Source organism: Panthera uncia, chromosome E1 (assembly GCF_023721935.1).
Source record: "Panthera uncia isolate 11264 chromosome E1, Puncia_PCG_1.0, whole genome shotgun sequence".
In the NCBI taxonomy this organism is placed as follows: Eukaryota; Metazoa; Chordata; class Mammalia; order Carnivora; family Felidae; genus Panthera; species Panthera uncia.
This window is the reverse complement of record NC_064814.1, coordinates 28,749,747-28,770,577: the sequence shown is the minus strand read 5'-3', so window position 1 is coordinate 28,770,577 and position 20,831 is coordinate 28,749,747. Positions and strand designations below refer to the sequence as shown.

Sequence of the window (20,831 nt, the reverse complement as noted above, 5' to 3'; positions counted from 1 at the left end):
ACAGTAAAATATCACAAACAGGAAATTTCATTGATACAACCCACCAACCTTAATCAGATTTCACCAGTTTTATAAGCACTTGGCAATAAAGAAGAACAACCTATAGATACATGCAACAACCTGGATGTGTCCCAAGGGAATTATGCTGAGTGAAAAAAGCCAATGCCCAAAAGTGACATACTGTATGATCACATTTACATAACATTCTTGAAATGACAAAATTATAGAGATAGAGAACAGATTACTGGTTGCAAGGCGTTAGTGGAGGGAGGACAGAAGGAGGTGGCTGCGGCTATAAAAGAGTAGTATGAGAGATGCTTGTAAAGCAGATTTTTAATAGAAAATAAAAGTTGACATTTTGAGGTCACAAAGTGACTACCTGAAATGGAAACATAGGAACATTTTACTATAGTACCCTTTCAGAAGAGAAAAGACTGACAAATCAAATATATGTATTTTTCTTCTTTTCCTTTCTGAAGATGAGACAGCATCTTAGAATATCTACTAGTGCTATACTGAAATACTATAAAAAATTCAGATCACGAAAAAATAAAAATAAAAAGGGTATGGGCACTGACACCATTTCTAAAAATTACAGGCTTTACTGTTTCTTTAATAAATGCAGAAAGGAACACAATCTCTAAGAGTGTAAATACATGAGTACTCCTTTAGTAAATCCCATAGTATTGTTGTTCCTTTTAGAGATATATTTAATCCGTTGTTAGTTTCCTTTGTTGCTTCATCCATCAACCAAGACAGCTCACAAGCCAGCTGCAACAGCTGTAACTAAGTTCATGTTCAACCTCAACTACCCACAGAGATTCCTGTGCTGATTTGACCTTACGTTTCTGCCTCAGGACTTCATGCTCTTGTCAAACATTCAACCCAACCTTTGCACAGGTGAGGCTAACTGCAACTGGGCTTATCTGAACGTAAAGAAGTTGCCAAATGAGCAATTTCCCATGTTTCTTTAGCGCAAGGACTGGTTCAGACAAGCTAAATACTTTGGCTTTGGACTGTTTACCAGTTCACCGCTGCCTTAGGTCATAAACACACTGCTGAAACCAACTTGAAACAACTTAAGTGTGAGAGTACATTTTTGAAAAGTTGTTGATCAACTTTTCAAAAACTTTTCAAAACTTTTAAAGGAAGTTGTTAGGAGAATGGCCCATGCCTGTTAAAAGTTGTTAGAACTTGAAAACGAGAAGTCTTATTTTGTGGGAAATTGCGCTCATGATTTTAAACAGTAAGGTGGGGTTATTCTGTAAGGCATAAAAGAGAACAGTGCAGCCAATTCCTTACAAATAAGTAAGTATTCTAGTAGTCAGCCCTGGTTGAAAAAAAGCAGCACACCTGATCCTTTCTAGAGAAAAAGGATCTCTTCATAGCTTGTTCTTGCCTTTTTAGTTCTTTCCTTCCTGCCTCTCCCTTTTTCCCTCTCTCCCTATCTTTCAGTTCTTCACTGCTTTCTTTTTGGGTCACTATACTAAATAAAGGTAATTTAATTTCCATAATTTGTAATAGTTAATGGACCTTCAAAAAGGGGAGATTATTCTGTTTTTAGGATCAGGCCACTGTCTCACAATAATTCAATTAAAAGTTTATAAATGAGTGAACAAAGGATATCAAATTGAACTGGTAACCATCATTGTAAAATAAATTAAAAATCAATCTAGTGGTGTTTTAATAATCAGGTTACCTATGTACTTTTCATATAACTCAAGTTTCTGGTTTTTAAAAGTTTTTAAGAGAAGAGTTATACACATTCTCTATTTGTGATTTTTAAACACTCTTTTGCTAATTGTGAATAAAGAAATTAATCCTTGAGGAGACAGAATTTTAGTATTTTCAACAAATATAGGAACTCTCATTAACAATTCATCTGTATCGCTGAAATCCCCTTAAACAGAATGATATCATTCTATATACATAAGAAGTTGAATGGTATACATGGTCAATATACTAAAAAAATAAAAACATAAAAAATAAAAAGAACAGTTTTATGGTTGATTTTGGGCAGTATATTTTTTATTGAAAGTGTATATTACTGAAATGAATAGCTGTGCCAATATGTATGGATATACTTGTATATACAAATACATACATATACTTTAAACTGTTTTTGCTAAAACTGGAAAATATACATTAATTTTTTAATGTATATTTATTTATTTTTAAAAACATTCTTTTAATGTTAATTTATTTTTGAGAGAGAGAGAGTGACAGAGTGCGAGCAGGGGAGGAGTAGAGAGGAGACACAGAATCTGAAGCAGGCTCCAGGCTCTGAGCCATCAGCACAGAGCACGCCGTGGGGCTCGAACTCACAGACCGCGAGATCATGACCTGAGCTGAAGTCGGACGCTTAACCGACTGAGCCACCCAGGTGCCCCGATGTATATTTATTTCTGAGAGAGAGAGAGAGAGAGACAGAGCATGAGGAGAGGGGCTGAGAGAGAGGGACATAGAACCTGAAGCAGCCTTCCAGGCACCCCTGGAAAATATACATTACATAATACTAAGAATACTATGAATCATTACAGCATGAACCATTATAGCCTCTCAATCACTAAATTACAAAGTCTTGACTGCTCCATTACTGTACATTCTATCACTGTTAAGTCTGATTGATTACTCTCATTGTATCTTTCACACAGACCTCGTTGGTGTATTTCCATTGCCACCACCAGGTTAAACCCTCTACTACTTATCACCTGGAAGAGTGCTTCTCAAATTTTAAAGTGCGTACAAATCACCTGGCGACTTGTTAGATATGGATTCTGATTCAGGAAGTCTGGGGTGGCATGTGAGACCCTGCAATGCTAACTTCCAGGTGTTACTGACACTGCTGGTCCTGGATCATGTTCTGAGTAGCAAGAAGGTAGAGTTCTAGGGGTGCCTGGATGGCTCAATCGGTTAAGCATCCAACTCTTGATTTCCACTCAGGTCATGATCTCACAGTTCGTGATATTGAGCCCAGTGTTGGGCTCTGCACCTGCTTGGGATTCTCTCTCTCCCTCTCTCTCTCTGCCCTTCCCCTGCTCATGCACACATGTGCATACTCACGCTCTCTCTCTCTCTCTCAAAATAAATAAACGTTAAAAAAAAAAAAAAAAGAATGTAGAGTTCTAGATTTGCAGTGTCCATTGTGGTAGCCACTAGCTATATGTGGCTATTGAGCACTTGAAATATAGCTGGTCAACTGAATTTTCAATATAGTTTTAGTTAGTTTGCATTTAAATTAAAACATTCTCAAGTATAAAATATTTTTCCATTTTACAAAACTTTACTGTTTTGATGGAGCTTTGTTTCATTTTAATGACTGCATCATTTAAGATATAATTGTTGAACTGTAGTGTTCAATAGGCATGTAAATCATTTGTGTAATATACATAAACTGATGTGGTTACTATGGATTAATTTAAATTTTTAATGCAATAATGTAAGAATGTGCTTATCTGAACATTTTATGCAACAACATGAGTTACAGTAATACTTAATGTAAATCATAATTGGTATTTAAGTTGAAATGCTTATTTTTATTAGAATATAATTATTTTTTCTATTTAAAGTAGTAGGTATGGAAAATATTTTATATTTAAAATGAAGACATATTTTTTAAAAATTTTTTTAATGTTTATTTATTTTTGAGAGAGACAGAGACAGGATGTGAGTGGGTTAGGGGCAGAGAGAGAGGGAGACACAGAATCCGAAGCAGGCTCCAGGCTCTGAGCTGTCAGCACAGAGCCCGACGCGGGGCTCGAACTCACAAGCTGTGAGATCATGACCCGAGCCGAAGTCGGACACCCAACCGACTGAGCCACCCAGGCGCCCCTAAAATGAAGACATATTACCGGTACAATATAAAATAGAGATGTATTAACTAGTAATATAATCAGGACAATAAAAAGAGGCAAATTTCATGATAAATTCAGTTGCAATCTACAAAGCTGTCTGTTGTGATGAAAAATTTTAAGTGTATAAAAAGTGAACAATATTAAGAGGCATTTTTGTACCTACATAGTGAATCTAGTGAATCTGGTAAGTTTTCTCTTAATAGTGAAACAAGAACCAATGATATCAGTCACCTGAAATCAGAAGTAAATGTTTAATATTTGTAATTTTGGCCAGCTATAAAACGGCTTGGATCGTTGCACAAAAGAGTAAATAAACCATTTTTAGATCAAGATGGTAATTTCAGTTATGATAAAAGACTAGAAAAGATATTTTACCAAAAATGAAAGATCATCAATTAAGTCACAAAACAAATGCCTACAGAATACAAGAACTTTTTAACAACATCAATGATCCATTGATTTAAAATCTGAAAAACTACAAAGACCTTTCTTTAGCTTTAGGTGAGCCATGTGACATAGGAGACACTGCCCAATTCAAACTTCATGCATGTACTGTCTTAGGGAACTTCCAAATTTATGACAAAAAGCTATCAATCTGCAGCCTAAAAAAAATCAAACTTGTGGTCTAGATATTTTTAACTTTTACATCTTTCAAAGAAAGAGTTTCAGCTGGATATTGAATAAAATTGCTTATCATAATAGATGATGCTGCAGCCTTGTTGGATCAAAAATTCAAACTTACTGACATTTTCCAACAAGAGACTGTTTTCTTTATTGCTTCATTCCACTGTACATTACATGTGGAAAATATCTGTGCTCAGTTTTTGAAACTGAATGTGTGAAAAACGTCATGGATACAGTTGTTAATATTGTTTAGTATATATGTGCAAATTCTATGACTCTTCACTAACTTTAGAAGACAATGGGTTTAATGATCCTGTGTTCTTTGCCAATACTCTTTGGCTGAATTGTGCAAGAGTTTTACAAAGATTTGCCATATTTTTAACTTGAATTAAAAATTTTCTTAAAACAGAAGGAATGCTTGCCTAATATTCAATAATCAAGGACAAAAAAAATCATTATCACACTGCACATGAATAAGCTAAATTTAAAGCACCAAGAAAAGGGAAGGCTTATTTGTGAAGCCAAACAAGTATAAGAATTTATACTGACATTAAAACTTTTAATAATATCCATCAATAATAATGATTTTACATATTTTCTACCATAAATTAATATGCAGATTTTAATTATTCATAGTGTCACATAAACTAGTTACAAAAAACTAAGAAAAATTTAAGGTATGCTAAGTTGATACTGATAAATTTAGAATTGCTTTCAATATATACTTCTTTGAACTTGATGTTAATGGTATTAAGAATTAGTGATATGGGGCGCCTGGGTGGCGCAGTCGGTTAAGCGTCCGACTTCAGCCAGGTCACGATCTCGCGGTCCGTGAGTTCGAGCCCCGCGTCAGGCTCTGGGCTGATGGCTCGGAGCCTGGAGCCTGTTTCCGATTCTGTGTCTCCCTCTCTCTCTGACCCTCCCCCGTTCATGCTCTGTCTCTCTCTGTCCTAAAAATAAATAAAAAACGTTGAAAAAAAAAAAATTAAAAAAAAAAGAATTAGTGATATACTTAATTTGAAAAGACGTAGTTTTGAAATAATTTGCTTGAAAGGCAAAGTCTTCTAGAAAAGCATGAAACTGTTTTATCCATATGCATGCAAATATTATTACAAAAAGATTTTGGTATTCAGTTAGTAGAAAATTTTTAAGTTATGTCTGGAAAATTTGTGTATATGAAACCATTTTTTCAACAGTAAATCTTGTTAAATCTAAACACAGATACAGCATTTTCAATGAAAATTTAGTGTACAAAATAAGATATGCTCGAAGTGTAAATAACACTGGACTTCAAAGATACAGTATGAAAAAAGAATGTAAAAATATCTCATTAATGAATTTTTAATATTATTGCATCTTCAATCCTATTTTAGATATATCAGACTAAAGTATATTTAAAATAATTTTACCTATTTCTTTTTACTGTTTTAAAAATGTGGCCACTAGAAAATGAACAATACGGGGACGCCTGGGTGGCTCAGTCGGTTAAGCATTTGACTTCAGCTCAGGTCATGATCTCACGGCTTGGGAATTCAAGCCCCGTGTTGGGCTCTGTGCTGACAGCTTGGAGCCTGGAGCCTGTTTCGGATTCTGTGTGTGTGTGTGTGTGTGTGTGTGTGTGTGTGTGTGTGTCTCTCAATGGCCCCTCCCCTGTTTGTACTCTCTCTCTCTCTCTCTCTCACACACACACACACACACAAAAATAAATAAATATTTAAAAAATTTTAAAAAAGAAAATTAACAATACATAGGGGGCTCTCATACCTCCATTGGACAGTGCTGGTCCACACTATTACAAAAGCTTCTTATTTGATCTTGAATTACTGAATACTCTTAAGTATAGATATTCTTCATTCATCCCTTTATTCACCAAATATTTACTGAGTACCTACTCTGTGTCAGATATTATTCTAATATAAATCAGAGAACACAGCAGAGATAGCTCCCCTACGAAGCTTACCCTCTATTTGGGAGATATAAAGGGCAAAAACATGACAAGCATATAACACCTAAGAAAGCAATTAATAATACCACAAAACTTCTCCACACATAGTAAGGGTTGGAGGTCAGTGGAGTGAGGGTGCAGGGAACGGGGGGGAGGGAAGAGTGATAAGAGGTGAGGTCACTGAGGTAAGAGGAGTGTGAGAACAGCAGATCAGGTAGGTCATCATAGGCTCTCACATTGACTTGTAGGCTACTACTGGTAGGATTTTGGCTTTTACTCTGTGATGGAAATCCCTAGAGAGTTCTAACTTAAGTTTTAAAAAAATACTTCTGGTTGCTCTGTTCAGATTAGACAGTATGGTGGTGGAACAAGGGTAAGAGCAGGGTGATCTGGTAGGAAGCTGTCATTACAACACAAGCCACAGATGATGGTGGCTTAGACTAGTGATGGATGTGGTGAAAAGTGGTGAAATTCTGTAGCTTTAAAAAAGTAGGGCTAACAAATTGGATGCGGAGTGTGAAGGAAAGAAAGGGATCAGATTATAGGTGAAGCAAGTTGATAATTTTTCTCCCTGTCAAGTATCTTCAGAGGCGGTCTGTTGTCTAAAATCTTAGGTTGGTATTCAAGTGCCTATATGCTTTGGCCCCAACATAGCCACCCAAACGCCACTTCCTAACACTTTTCATCTGTCCATAGCTCTCTTATATTCCTGGGCTTTTAATAATGCTGCTGCTGCTGCTGATAAAAGAATACAAACCTAAGTTACTATTTTTGAGGAACCTACTATATTATGACAGTTTTACTCTGAAAGTCTCAATTCCTATGAACAAATTATAAGACAGATATCATCACCACAGTGTTAGATACAAAAACACAAACATACTAACAGTTACTGTACAGTTAGTGTGCAAAAGGCCTATTTTGACCCTCAAGACTTTTTCTTTCATAGCATGATTTCTATGCTGTGCCCTCCGTCTGGAAAGTTCTTTCCTTTCTATGTCTGGCCCAGTTCATGTATGCGTCACCCTCTCTATAAAAAGTCTCATTATCTTCTCAGCCAGAATTAGGTTTTCCTCCTCTAAAGCAAATGGTTAAAACAAATCATTCCCACATATTTTTCAGCACCTAGCATTTCTTTTTCTAGTATTTATAATAATGACAATGATAGTTTATATTTGTTGAGTGCTTACTATGGGCTGTACACATTTATACTATATATGCTATATATGTTGCTTAATACTTCTAACAGTCTTGTGAGGGATCCCATTATCAAACTCATTTTAGAAGTGATGGAAATGAGGCTTGGAGAGATGAAGTAGCTTGCCCAAGGTCAAGAGCAAGCAAGAGGCAGGATCAGAATAAACCTACATGGTCTAACTCCAAAGCCTATTATCTGCCTCATTACTCCTTACATTAATTCACCATTCATCATATAAGATTTTTTTTCCTATTTATTTTTCCATCTATGTCCCATCTTTTTCTATTGAATCTTGTTAAGTTCTGAGACATATTTGTCTTATTTATTCATGAAGACCCAACCTTCCCTAATAACAGAAATTAATCTGTTCAGAGAAATAAATACAGGAGGGCCTCAAGTGGAAGAAGTAGGTATTGCAAGGGGAAAAAAAGCAAAATTGTTAAATTTTTCTTTAGAATCATTTCTTAATCAGTCCTTAATGTAAATATTTTGTCAAGTATGCTCTATATTCTAAAGTTCTAAGCTCTAACCATTTAGGAGAAAAGACAATTTTAATTAAATGTAGGAAAAAACCCACCTTCTCATTTGTTCCAAATGTAAAAATCAACAAAGAAGATGTCTAAATGTCTACTTTCAGAATGCAAACACTAAAACATAAAAAAGCCTGGCCATATAAACTGATGCAGGAATTTAAGACACAGCTAAAAACGCATACCAACCAAAGCACAAAAATATTTAATGAGAGTCTTAAAATTGGCCAAAAAAATAGAGGACTTTTAAACACTTATTATTTGGAAATAATTTTGAGTGCACAGCAGAGTTGCAAAAATTAGGAGTAGTACAGAAAACATCCTCATACCCTTCACCCAGATTTACCTAGTTCACCAGATTTATCCTTTCATTAACATGTTCATGAGTGAGAAATACGCTTGTAAGCCACTGGTATGTACAGGTTGTTGCTGAAGTCCTGCAAATTCTCAATCTCTCTCATATAGAAACACACATATACATGCACACACATGTGTATAGATGTATATGCATAAAACACATATACACACACATCACTTTTTTTCCTTAACCTTCTGAGGGTAAGTTACATACATCATGGCTCTTTACCCCTAAAAACTTCAGTATTTCCTAAGTATAAGTATATTCTCATATAACCATAGTTTAGTTGTCAAATTTAGGAAATTTAACACTGATCCAATACTTTTATCTAATCCACCATTTGTACTCCAAGGTTGTCAACTGACCCAATAACATCCTTTAGAACATTTTCCCCACTCCAGTGCATGATCCAGTCTACTATGGTCAGGTCTTGTATTTATTCTCCCTGTCTTTAGGCTCTTTTCATCTGAGATCTTTTATTGCTTTTCTTTCTTCTTTTTTTTTAATGACATTGATATCTTTGAAGAATACGGCCATTCTGTCTTTCTCTTGTGCTCCTTCTCTCTCTTTCACACACACACTTAAAAAAAATAAAACTATTCTTGATTTTGAGTTTGTCTAATGCTTTCTCATAGGTAGACTCAGGTTACATGTTCTCTGCTGGAGGACTACATAGGTGATGTGTCCTTTTCAAGGTTTCACATTTGGAGTCACATTCTCCATCTGTTCTTCTTCTCTGGTGCTATCAATTTTTAGCACTGGGCAAGGTGTTGTCTTATTTCACTACTGTATAATTATTATTTTCCCCTAGCAATTAATAAGCAGTTTATAGAGAGCTACTTTAAAATCATGTAAATATGTAAATACTCTGCTCTTTATCAAGATTTCCCCCTAGATTTAGCATCTGATGACTCCAGCCTGATTCAGTCTATACTAAAACAGATGCAAAATGCTGATTTCCCAAATCTGGCAGCCTCTGTAGTTACGTCAGCACTCAACAGTCTATAATGAGCAAGAGCTCCCCTTTCTCCCCATTAATTAACTAATCTATTTACTAATGGTATGGACTTAAGGATTACTTTTTTCAATGGTCTGCAACTCATTACTGTATTTAATTATTTTGGTACTCAAGTTCTTCCAGATTTAGCCAGCAGGAGCCCTTTTCAAGCTTATTGCTTATGACATGACCCCGTCATTTGGAGCACTTCCTTATTTTCTGGTAAAATGAGATGTTCTAAGTTCATCTTGTATTTATCCTCCCTCCAATGCTTAAATCAGTCATTTCTCCAAGGAGACTGGGTTCCTTTAGTAGTTAATGATATCTGGGCATTTACATATGCTATGTGTTCACTGCTGTTAGAGTGTCTGCTTCTTGGTTCTTACAACTGACAGAGTCAGGGAATGAGTATATATATATATATATATATATACACACACACACACACACACACACATATATGTATATATATAATGCATAAAAATATACATATATGTATGTGCACACATACATATAGATATTAAATTTTTTTTATGTCTATTTATTTTTGAGAGACAGAGAGACAGAGCGTGAGCTGGGGAGGGGCAGAGAGAGAGGGAGACACAGAATCTAAAGCAGGCTTCAGGCTCCAAGCTGTCAGCACATAGCCTGATGTGGGGCTTGAACTCACAGACCTCAAGTTCATGACCTGAGTCTAAGTCGGACGCTTAACTGATTGAGCCACCCAGGCACCCTGACATACAGCTATTTTAGAAATGATACAATCACAATACCTCCAATTCCAGTCCATCTCACAGGATTCTTTTGTGACTTTACTCTATTTTGTATGTCTGTGTGTTTTCATTGAGATTCTGGCTCTCAACGACAATCAACACATTTGCTATCATCCATAATACATCTAAAATGGTTTCAGACTTGCTTTGCCTGCACCACTAAAACAACAATAAAACTAAACAACAACAACAACAAAATACTAAAAAAAGGTTCAGGATTTGTCTGCAATTCTTTTCCAACTCAGTCCCAACCTGTCAAAGTCTGAACACAAAGTCTGAACTTGTGTTCACAAGTTACTTGAATTGGTTTTCCTTTAGCATGAGGATGGTATTCATTTGAAATACAAACAGATTCATTTATTTCAGTTGGCTTGTAGCTTTAGGTTCATTTTCCCTTCCTTATCTTTATTGATTTCTTTGTACATGTGTTGAACGTGTAGAATATTAACATGCACCCAAAAGTAAAAATTACATAAAAAGTAATTCTCAGAGAGGTGTCTCTCCCATCCTGTATCTTTTCCACCCTGTGTCCACCCACACCATAGATAACCAGTTTCATCACTGTGTCGTCTTCCTTTGGTGTCTTTCATAAGAGATAAACAGATATATAACTGCTCTTGTTTATTAAACATTGCATATATGCTCTTTTGAACTCTGCTTTTTTCCTTGGTAATATCTCCTGGAAATCACTCCATATTACTCAAGAGGAATTAAGGTAAGTTTCCAATATTTTCTAATTACAAGCAAGACTGCAATACTGTGCATATATATTTTAATACTACTAGAGGCATATTTTCAGGGTAAATTCCCAGACATGAGATTGTCAGGTCAAAGGGTAAATGATATATTGATTTGTTAGAACGGCCAAATCCTCCTTCATAGGGGCACCATTCTGCATGCCAGATAAGAATGACTGTTTCAAAACATCCTCACCAACAGAGTACCATCAAGCTTTTGAATTTTTGCTCATCTGATGGGTGAGAAATGGTATTGGCATAGTTTTTCTAAAAAAAAAAAAAAAAAAAAAAAGCTTTGTTGAGGCAGAATTCTTCTATAGTAAATTTCAATATAGTAAAATTTACTAATTTTAGGTATACAGTTTGTTAACTTTGTTTAACCCAAGGTTATAAAAGTTCCTTCTAGGATTTAATTGTTTTAGTTCTTATGTTTATATCTATAATAATTCAGTTAGTTTTTTAGTATGACATGGGGTAGGGGTGGAGATTCATTTTTTTTTTCCTCATACAAGTATTTCCTTAATCTATCCCCATGTATTGTAATGAGCATCTTTCCCCCAGGTGAATTGTCTGTGAACCTTTTCGAATACCAAATGATTCTAAGTGTGGGTCAATTTCTACCAGTGTCACATTATGTTAGCTCCAGGCTTATAGCCAGGAGGAGAAGTTTGTCTGATTATGTACACTCTTCCAATTCCTTTGGTAGTTACTTATTTTTTGATGTCAGGTTTTAAAGCTGTTTTCTGTTGGAAGATGTCTTCAGCCAGTTTTTATATTCTATCATTACTAGAAGCTGGAAGTCCTATCTGAGTGTAGACTTAATTGGTATTTCTCTTATTATAAGAAAGCTTATCTTTTCCTATAATTAAGGGACATTTTCATAATGTTTTTTGGGTGAACTATCTGTTCATGTCTTTGCCAATTTTTCTACATCATTTTTCGCTTCTCAACTGTTACAACTTCTATCTGGTTATTACTTGTGTACATGAATACAACTGAGTATTGCATTTTGATTTTATATCTTGCTAGCTTGTGAATTTTTCATTGAATGAATTTTATCATTGATTGTGAATGGTATTCTGGATAACTATTATATCATCTGTAAGCAAATGGTTTTACTTATTTCTTTTCTAATTCACATACCCCTAGTTGTTTTTCTAGTCTAAATGCATTTTCTTTTTTTGTGTGCTGTTTCTATCAGGTTTAGGCACTGATGTTATACTAGTTTCAAAAGAAGAACTTGGAAATTTTCTTTCATTTTTTTTATCCTCTGAAGCCACTTATGTAGTTTTGGGATTGCCAAAGGTTTGGTTAAGTTCCCCTGTAAAACATCTGGCCTGGTCCTTTTCTAGAGGGTAGTTTCTTGATAACTCTGCTTCTTTTATGTAAATTGATCTGTTAAGCTTTCTATCTCTACTGAGGTCAGTTTTGACAAACTATATTTTCCTAAGAAAATCTTTTAAAAGAGCTTTTAAAACATCATTAACATGATCCCATTCATGTTAATTGAAATAACTATGATGGTCTCAACTCAGTCATATTTTGTTGAAATTATTGTGTGCATATATTATATTTACTGTGTTTATTTTGTGTGTTTCTTTCGCTTTTTTTTTTTCCTTTAAATTACTTTTGGTATTTTGTAAGGTGTGTATTTTCATTCCATAGGTTACCTTTGTTTATTACTTTTTATGGTGCCTGAAATCTCCTCTATTTTTACCTAATGTTTTACTATCTGACATCAGCCTTACTTACACAACAGAGTGGTTGTATTCTATTTTCCTTTTTTCCCCCTGCTTTATCCTCTCATTTTTTAAATAAATTGCATCTTCTGATTTTTTTGTCAGACATGTGACCTCAGTCTCATTTTTGTCTCAGCAATAGAATATCTGTGAAATGCTCATTCTTTGGGAAACTCTGGACAAAGTTATTCCAGTAATTTTTTGGCTGGATGAAACTCATCCTCTCCTAGATTCCTCAGGAATACTATGTATGTGCAGCATTCTCTGAATACTGGCACATTCCAAACTATTTTTCCAGGGCCTTGGTATCTGAAAGTCAGCTTGGCTGTATACATTTTGGTCTATATTTTCTTTCCTTTAGTTTCTTGAAAATGGTGCTCTACTTGGCCTTACTTTGTTGTGCTGAGAAGGCTGATGCTGGTCAAATTCTATTGTCTTTGTAAGTTATTTGATCTTTTCACTTGGAGGCATGGTGCATTTTCCTATCTTTAAAGCCTAATACGTTTACTGGATATGTCACAGAGTTGATCTTTCGAGGTCAGATTTCCCTAGTACCCAATGAGAGATTCAGGTCTTCTTTTATTCTGGGAAGTTTTCTTGGATTATAGTTCTAAATATTAGTGTTGTTCAGTTGTTTTATTTCTTCAAGAAACTCTTTTACTTCCTTTCACTATCGTTGTCCTGCTTATGGCATTTTTTTTCCAATGCTTTTTTATCTGTCTGTATTTATAAACTTAGTTTTCATTTCTGATATGCTTTTGTCTTTTCCTATTTCTTTCCTAAGTTTTACCAACTCTCCTTTTACTTCTTCCTGACTTTTTTTAAAATCAATTTCTATTCTTAGTTTTTTAAAAAATTTCTGATTTAAAGTGTTTTTTTTGTAGTGGCAAATGCTTTGTTTAAGGATATTTGAGTTTGGAGTGTCATATTAGTTTTCTTCAGCTTTGTGGTCAAATTGTTTTGGAGAGTTTTTATCAGAAGGAAAACTTTAATTCATATTGTCTGATTTTTTACAGTAGTTTTGTAATAATGGGGACAGATTTAATTTTTTTTTTCCTATTCCTTTTTCTTTCACAGAAAGAGTTCTTAGTTCAACAGTGCACTCTCCTGTGCAGTTCTTTATGGATCATGATTGTCATGGTGGAGGTAGATGGAAAGGACTGGTATGTATTGTTTCTCTTTCATTTCTGCATAATCTTTAATTTTCTCCTCTTATTTCCTTATTGCCTAGTCTCCAGGGGATACCATCTTGTTTCTGTTCACTTGGTTATTCCCCAGAGACAATGATTTTCCAATGTTGCCACTTCTGGTTACACACTTCCTCAAGTCCTGGGAACCACCAACTACTATTCTGTGCTTAGAGTCTGGCATTCATTATTGCATTTTCTTTCTGGAGGTGATTTTATTTGAACTTTGTCTAATTGTTCTGTTTTTCCTAGTTCTTTTCCAGAGTCATTGAACGCTTACCACCCCTGTTCTTTGTATTCTAGGTTTCAGCTGCAGGCAAGCTGCAGGAGTTTGAAATTTTTTTATTCTATTTATATATATTTTCAAAGATGTGATGTTTTATGTCATAGTCATATTGAAGGTATGGGTTCTATGTGATTTTATTAGCTTTCTTTGTCGATTTTATGTTTTCTGGGGGGATAAAGTCAGGGAAATTCAAAATCAGTTGATTGTCAGTGATCTCTAGAAACGTTCTTTTATCTTTCTACTCTTAACAATATTTATTTGTATGCCTATTTCATGATAATGCCACTGTATCTGTTCTGTTGTAAGCTGCCTAAAATTTTGTGAAGAACAATGCAGAGTAAAAATAAATTTTTACTTTTTAGTACTAAAAAATAAAAGTAGGGGCACCTGGGTGGCTCAGTTGGTTAAGCATCCGACTCTTGATACTGGCTTAGGTCATGATCTCCTGGTTCATGAGACTGAGCCCCATTTTGGGCTCTGGGCTAACAGTGCATCCAGTTGATATTCTCTCTCTTTTTCACTGCCCCTTCCTTGCTTGCATGTGTACGCACTCTCTCTCTCTTTCAAAATAAATAAATATACATTAAAATAAATGAAAGTAAAAAATCCTCTGCCTTGGAGGTTTCTTTTCTTCTTTTGTTTTTTCTTTAATACAATGAAGTATGAGAAACAGAAGAAAAGAAAAAGGGAAAATAAAAGGGTAAAACAATAGAATAGCAATGAGATTGGCCATTTCAGTCCATGGTTATCTGGTTTTGAAAGCAATTTCTTTGAGCAACAGTAGCAGGACTTCAGCACAGAAACAGCCTCTGAAAGTGATTGCCATTAAGATTTATGCTATTTTATACTATGTTACTCACATCTGTAAGCTCCAGGATATTACACAGCATCATTGCTATATACCTCATATGTTTATGCACTTACACATAAAACACATATGTAATATATGCACTTACTTGTTTCACATTCTGGAGTTCTTCTGTCAACTGTTTCTTTTGCCTTTCTGATTCAAATAGTTTTTCCTATATTTAAAAACCACTGAATTAATAACATGTTATGAAGTACCAATGAGTATCATTCTCAGGGCTTTATTTCAACATTTATAAATTGTCCAAACATCCAATCGCTACAATCTGAAAGTAGTTCTCAGTTTTCTAGCTTTACACATACCATTCAAAATTAGTTATTTACAGTACAACTGTGATATAAATGCATTTCCTGTTAACTGTAAATAGCCATTTTGTACACTCTTCACTTCTGAGCTCCAAAATAAATCCATCAGGATGAAAATGTGTAAATACTAACAAAATTTGGAAAAGAGCGATCATTACCCAGGCGCTTCCAAACTGAAGAGCATTACTGTTACATCTTAGAGGTAAAGGTCTCTTACCACATGAAAGAGGAGATAAGAAATTGGATTGACTATTCTTTTCCTGATTTAGCTTGTACTTGGAAGATTATCCACAAAAATGAAGATATGGCTACCATAACCAAACTACAAAATAATAGTTACTAATGTAGAATATGCATGCAAATTAAATACTATCATCTTTTAACATTAACTTAAGCACATACTCTAAAACATTCAGTGTTTTAAAAATATATCATAAATAAATCCACATTTTATTGATCAAATCAAAAATACTCAGAGTAATTTAAGGACCAGTTTACTATAAACTTGGGCAGAGGAACTGCTTGAAGATTAAGTTGAGTGGTAAATATTCATAGCAACATTGCAATGTTTATAAGAAGCATTCTGCTTCCTGGTATATTTCAGCTCATTCTTATCTAACAGATGAAATGAGGGTGTATGAAGATGAATATCATATAGCAATCTAATGAATCTGCCACAGGCCGGGAGCCAGGAAACTGCTGGCTCTCATGCTTTGATGCTCTAGCAACTCACCTTCACTCTGTGTCCTACTTTTTTTGCATCTGTAAATGGAAAATACATCTATTTTCATACAGCTTTGCAAACCAGTAGCAATCTAAACTTTGTAGGGAGATGGCTTCAAGTTAAATAAAGAACACAGCACTTTTAAAAATCATTCTTGTAAAATAAAGAAAAAAGTAGCCACTGGCATCAACTTATCTTGGTTTCGTTTTTATTTGTATTGTACCTCAAGTCAGAGATGAAGGATAGAGATGTCACAGGATAACGGCAAGTGACTAGAGAGCACCTACACATTCTGTGAACTGCATTTAACAACCTCTGTCATTTGTGTGTGTGTGTGTATAACACAAGTAAAAATACTGAAGGTACAAATGTTACCTCAATGAAGTATTTATTGCTTTGTACACTCTATATGGCCAAACAAGTGGTTCTCAGCCACTAGGTTTCCAGGTAAAGTAAATTATAAAATACAGAATATGCTTTATCTGAGATTTTAGGTCCTATCACATTAGGGTATGTTCAGTTACGTTTTACAGACATTAAACGTGAATCCTGATTTATTGAATAGCTATTTAGGGAAGCCCTGCTTAAACATTATCTAAATACACTTTTAAATTAAAATTCTAATAATTAATACTGATATTCAAATAAACACTGAAATATATCACTAAACAATGATAAATATTAAGAAAATGAAAAAAGACTTGAGAGCCTCTCAAAATTCTAATGAACCATAAGATTAAATGGCTTACAGAGAGATAAATTATGTAAGATGCTATTTTACCAAGATAACCATTGTTGGAGATGTTTTCAAAGAGAATATGAGGAAATATTGTCAATTTATTCTTAAAGCTAAATTTGTATTTTTTCATTTTGTGACTCTTAACTGTTATACCAACAAATGTAGAAGTGGTTTCAAAGTTGTAAAAAAGTCTATAAATATTCCTTTAGTAATGGAATGTTCATACACACTTGGAAGGAACATGAATTGGTAAAATCTTTTGAAGGGTAATTTGGTAGCATGCATAAAATTTTATGTGACATATCCTTTGATAAAGCAATCTGACTTTCAGAAATATTCAATTTGTATTTTTAAAATTGTAGAAATTACTCAAAGATACAACTACAAAGCTATTTATGAAGGAATTATTTTTAATTTTTTTTAAGTTTATTTATTTTTATTTTTTTTTAATGTTTTTATTTATTTTTGAGAAAGAGAGAGAGAGAGAATGAGCAGGGGAGGGGCAGAGAGAGGGAGACACAGAATCTGAAGCAGGCTCCAGGCTCTGAGCTGTCAGGACAGAGCCTGACGTGGGGCTCAAACTCATGGACGGTGAGATCATGACCTGAGCTGAAGTCGGACGCTCAACCGACTGAGTCACCCAGGCGCCCCAAGTTTATTTATTTTTGAGAGAGAAAGAGACAGAGTGTGAGTGGGGGAGAGGCAGAGACAGAGAGAGAGAAAGAGAAAGAGAGAGAGAGAGCAGACACAGAATCTGAAACAGACTCCAGGCTCTGAGCTGTCAGCACAGAGCCTGACACGGGGCTCAAACTCTGAATGGCAAGATCATGACCTGAGTGGAAGTTGGACACTAAACCAACTGAGCCACCCAGGCACCCCTGAAGGAATTCTTTTTAATAGTGGAAAACTGGAAACAGCTTAAATATTCATCTATAAGGAACTGGCTAGAAAACTTAGGACAGAACCATTTGATGGCAGAAGAGCCATTGGGGAGAATTTGGCAGATATGCATATATTAACTTGAAAAGTAGCCTAAAATATAAGGCTAACAGGGATGCCGGGGTGGCTCAGTCAGTTAAGCATTTGACTCTTGATTTCAGCTACTTGATTCCACAATTTGTGGGTTGGAGCCCTGTGTTGGGCTCTGTGCTGACAGCATGGAGCCTGCTTGGGATTCTCTCTCTCTCCCTCTCTCTCTCTGCCCCTCTCCTGCTCATGCTCTCTCTCAAATTAAATAAATCGACTTAAAAAAAAGAAGATATAAGGCTAACAAAGAGAGGGGAAAAAAAGAAAGCAAGCTGTAAAAAAGTGTGCAGTGTGTGAAGAAATTAATGTTAAAGTTAAAACACACATATACATTTATTTTTAGAAATATAATTGGCTGTATAGAAAAAGGCTCTCGGGATGCCTGTGTGGCTTAGTTGGTTAAGCACCTGACTTCAGCTCAGGTCATGATCTCACGGTTTGTGAGTTCGAGCCCCGCGTCGGGCTCTGTGCTGACAGCGCAGAGCCTGGAGCCTGCTTCAGATTCGGTGTCTCCCTCTCTCTCTGCCCCTACCCTGCTCATGCTCGCTCTGTCTCTGTCTCTGTCTCTCTCTCAAAAATAAACAAACATTAAAAAAAATTTAAAAAAAAAAAGAAAAAGTCTCTAAAAGGACAAACAAGGTATGTTTAACAATGGCTTCCTCTAGAAGTTGGAGTTTAAATACTAAGGTAGGAAAGAAATTTCTTCCTTTTTTTAGGTGAGGTGTAAAGATTTCAGTTTAATAAAAATTAAATAAACATAGATTTTTACTTATTTCAGAAAATAAAGTAAAATAATTGAAAAAAAACATATTCCTATGGTGAATTAATCATGAATCAAGTAGTTACAGTGCTTTTCTTAAAGACTTGGAAAATCTAATGTATTTCTGTAAAAATTAGGATATAATTTAATATTCTACTAAAAACAAAATGAAAATATGTAAAATGAATCAAAATCTTAAAGTACATTTGGGCACAAAGTATATTTGGGCACACTGTGTGTCTATTCTTCTCTTAATCATATTGCTTTAATTCCAAATTATGTTACCAAAACAAGAGGTCTCTGAAGCATGTATTTTCCATGGGAAAAAAGTATTTCTAATGAACACCTAAGGGATCCAAAATTGTCATGGCTTGCTTTGTTGACTCATCTAATCTTTTTTGGCTTCTCATCCTTGCCACCAATATGAGAACAAAAAGGGGCAGAAGTAGCCAGATCAGAAGGTATGAGCAAAAACCAGTCTACCCTGAATCTTATATGGACTTGGTGAAATATAAATAAGTATGTGAACCAAAAAGTTGACTCTTTAAAGGCCTATTGACTAAATAAATGATCTATTTTGTGATATTAACAGTTTTTGCAATATTAATTTTATTTATAATATTACAAGCATTAATATCATACATTTGATAATTTACTTATAATAAATATAATAATTTTCTTCCTTTTCTTTTTTTCTAAGCAAAATGTAAGGAGGCGAAATTGGAGATTACCTTGAGTGTATTCACTTCCTCCAAGGCATCATTTCTTTCACGCTTAAGCCTTTCCATTTCATCTGCCTCTAAGGAATCACAGGGAAGAAGCTGTCAACATTAAAATACAAGAAAAAAGTAATGCATTAAATGCTAATTATGAGAACTAGCATGAAAATCCTTTTTGACGAGTGTTAAGCTTTTGCATTTTAATAACAAAATTTGGTTTCTTTGGAGTCATTTGATTAGATGAAAGAGAATATTAAAGCAACCTGGGGAAACTTGATTTAAGCTTAACTTCACATTACTGTTATTTATAACAGAATCTAGATGATTATAACATATACATATCCTGTTGTCATCTTTATGATTGTTTCAACAATATAATTTCCCTTAAAAGTCCAAATTCTAAGACTATGTTTATAATGTCAAAAAGACGTTGAGTTATTGACATAAACTCTTCCCCAAAGACATCCACGCCAAGTACATGGTATGTAAGGCTAACAAAAGGCTGGACATTATCAACCAAGATGGTTTATGTAAACCCAGTAAAGTTCATTAATCGATTATATGTCTTGTTTTAACTAAATAAAATGCAATATTAACAGCCAAGCGGCTTAAAAAGATCCCTGCACAGAAATTGTGGATTGAAAGTAATATTAATAATTCATGCACAAGTGAATAACAACAACAACAAAATACCAGAGATGACAATTTCTCTTCTCTTACTGCTAGCATGATCTCTTTGACAGTTAATTACAAGGTAAAAAACAATGACAATCTAATCAGAGATAAAAATCCAAGTCTAATTACAGCCATCTTGTATGTATAAATTATAACAGAATAAAAAAAGTATAGAAAATATAATTTAAAGGACTATGTGGAAAAAATGATTGCTCTTATAAGAATGGGCTTAAGGTAGGGCCTTTCAGAGAGGAGAGGTAAATACAAAAGATCATAAAAATAATTAATAATGTCACCATTTATTATGAACTTACTGTGTGCAGATACATTGCTAAGGACTATATATATATATTCAAAGTTATATACTTCCTATAACCTTGTCTCCATTTAACTGAGGAGGAAACGGGCCCGAAAGGTAAGCAGCTTGCTTAAACTTTCACAGCTAATAATGGCCACCTCATGATTCTCATAGAGATCTGACTTTAGTCATTAGTCTGTGATTTTTACTAACTGCCTAACAGAAATCATGGTGGAATGGATATAAGAAATTCAGGTTTAATTTTAAATGCTAGAATAACTGAAGTATGAGTCATCCCTCAACTTTAGGGAGAAATATTTTTCCTAAACAAACATCCTAAGCATTTTCTAAACATTTTGTCCTGACAATTACCTTTAGGTATGTATGGCCATTTGTTTTCATCATCTCATATCCTTCATCTGTCTCTGTTATTCTACTCTTGTGTGAGTACTCAACACACACTCAAAGAATTCATTCTTATACTATTTA

General features: G+C 34.6%; 1 protein-coding gene across 2 annotated transcripts in view; it reads right to left on the bottom strand.

The window, feature by feature from the left end:
* The window catches only part of STXBP4 (syntaxin binding protein 4), a 174,993-nt gene that overhangs the window by 94,527 nt on the left and 59,635 nt on the right, over window positions 1-20,831 (bottom strand). Inside the window, exons 11-13 of one of the 2 annotated variants that reach the window (XM_049636451.1) lie at window positions 19,382-19,471; window positions 16,135-16,163; window positions 15,184-15,250 (exon numbers count right to left, since the gene is read on the bottom strand). In XM_049636451.1, the coding sequence (XP_049492408.1) occupies window positions 16,149-16,163; window positions 19,382-19,471 (105 nt within the window). In that variant the 3' untranslated portion in view covers window positions 15,184-15,250; window positions 16,135-16,148. Of the gene's footprint in view, window positions 1-15,183; window positions 15,251-16,134; window positions 16,164-19,381; window positions 19,472-20,831 lie in introns of those variants that run through there. The other variant, XM_049636450.1, reaches the window with a different exon arrangement.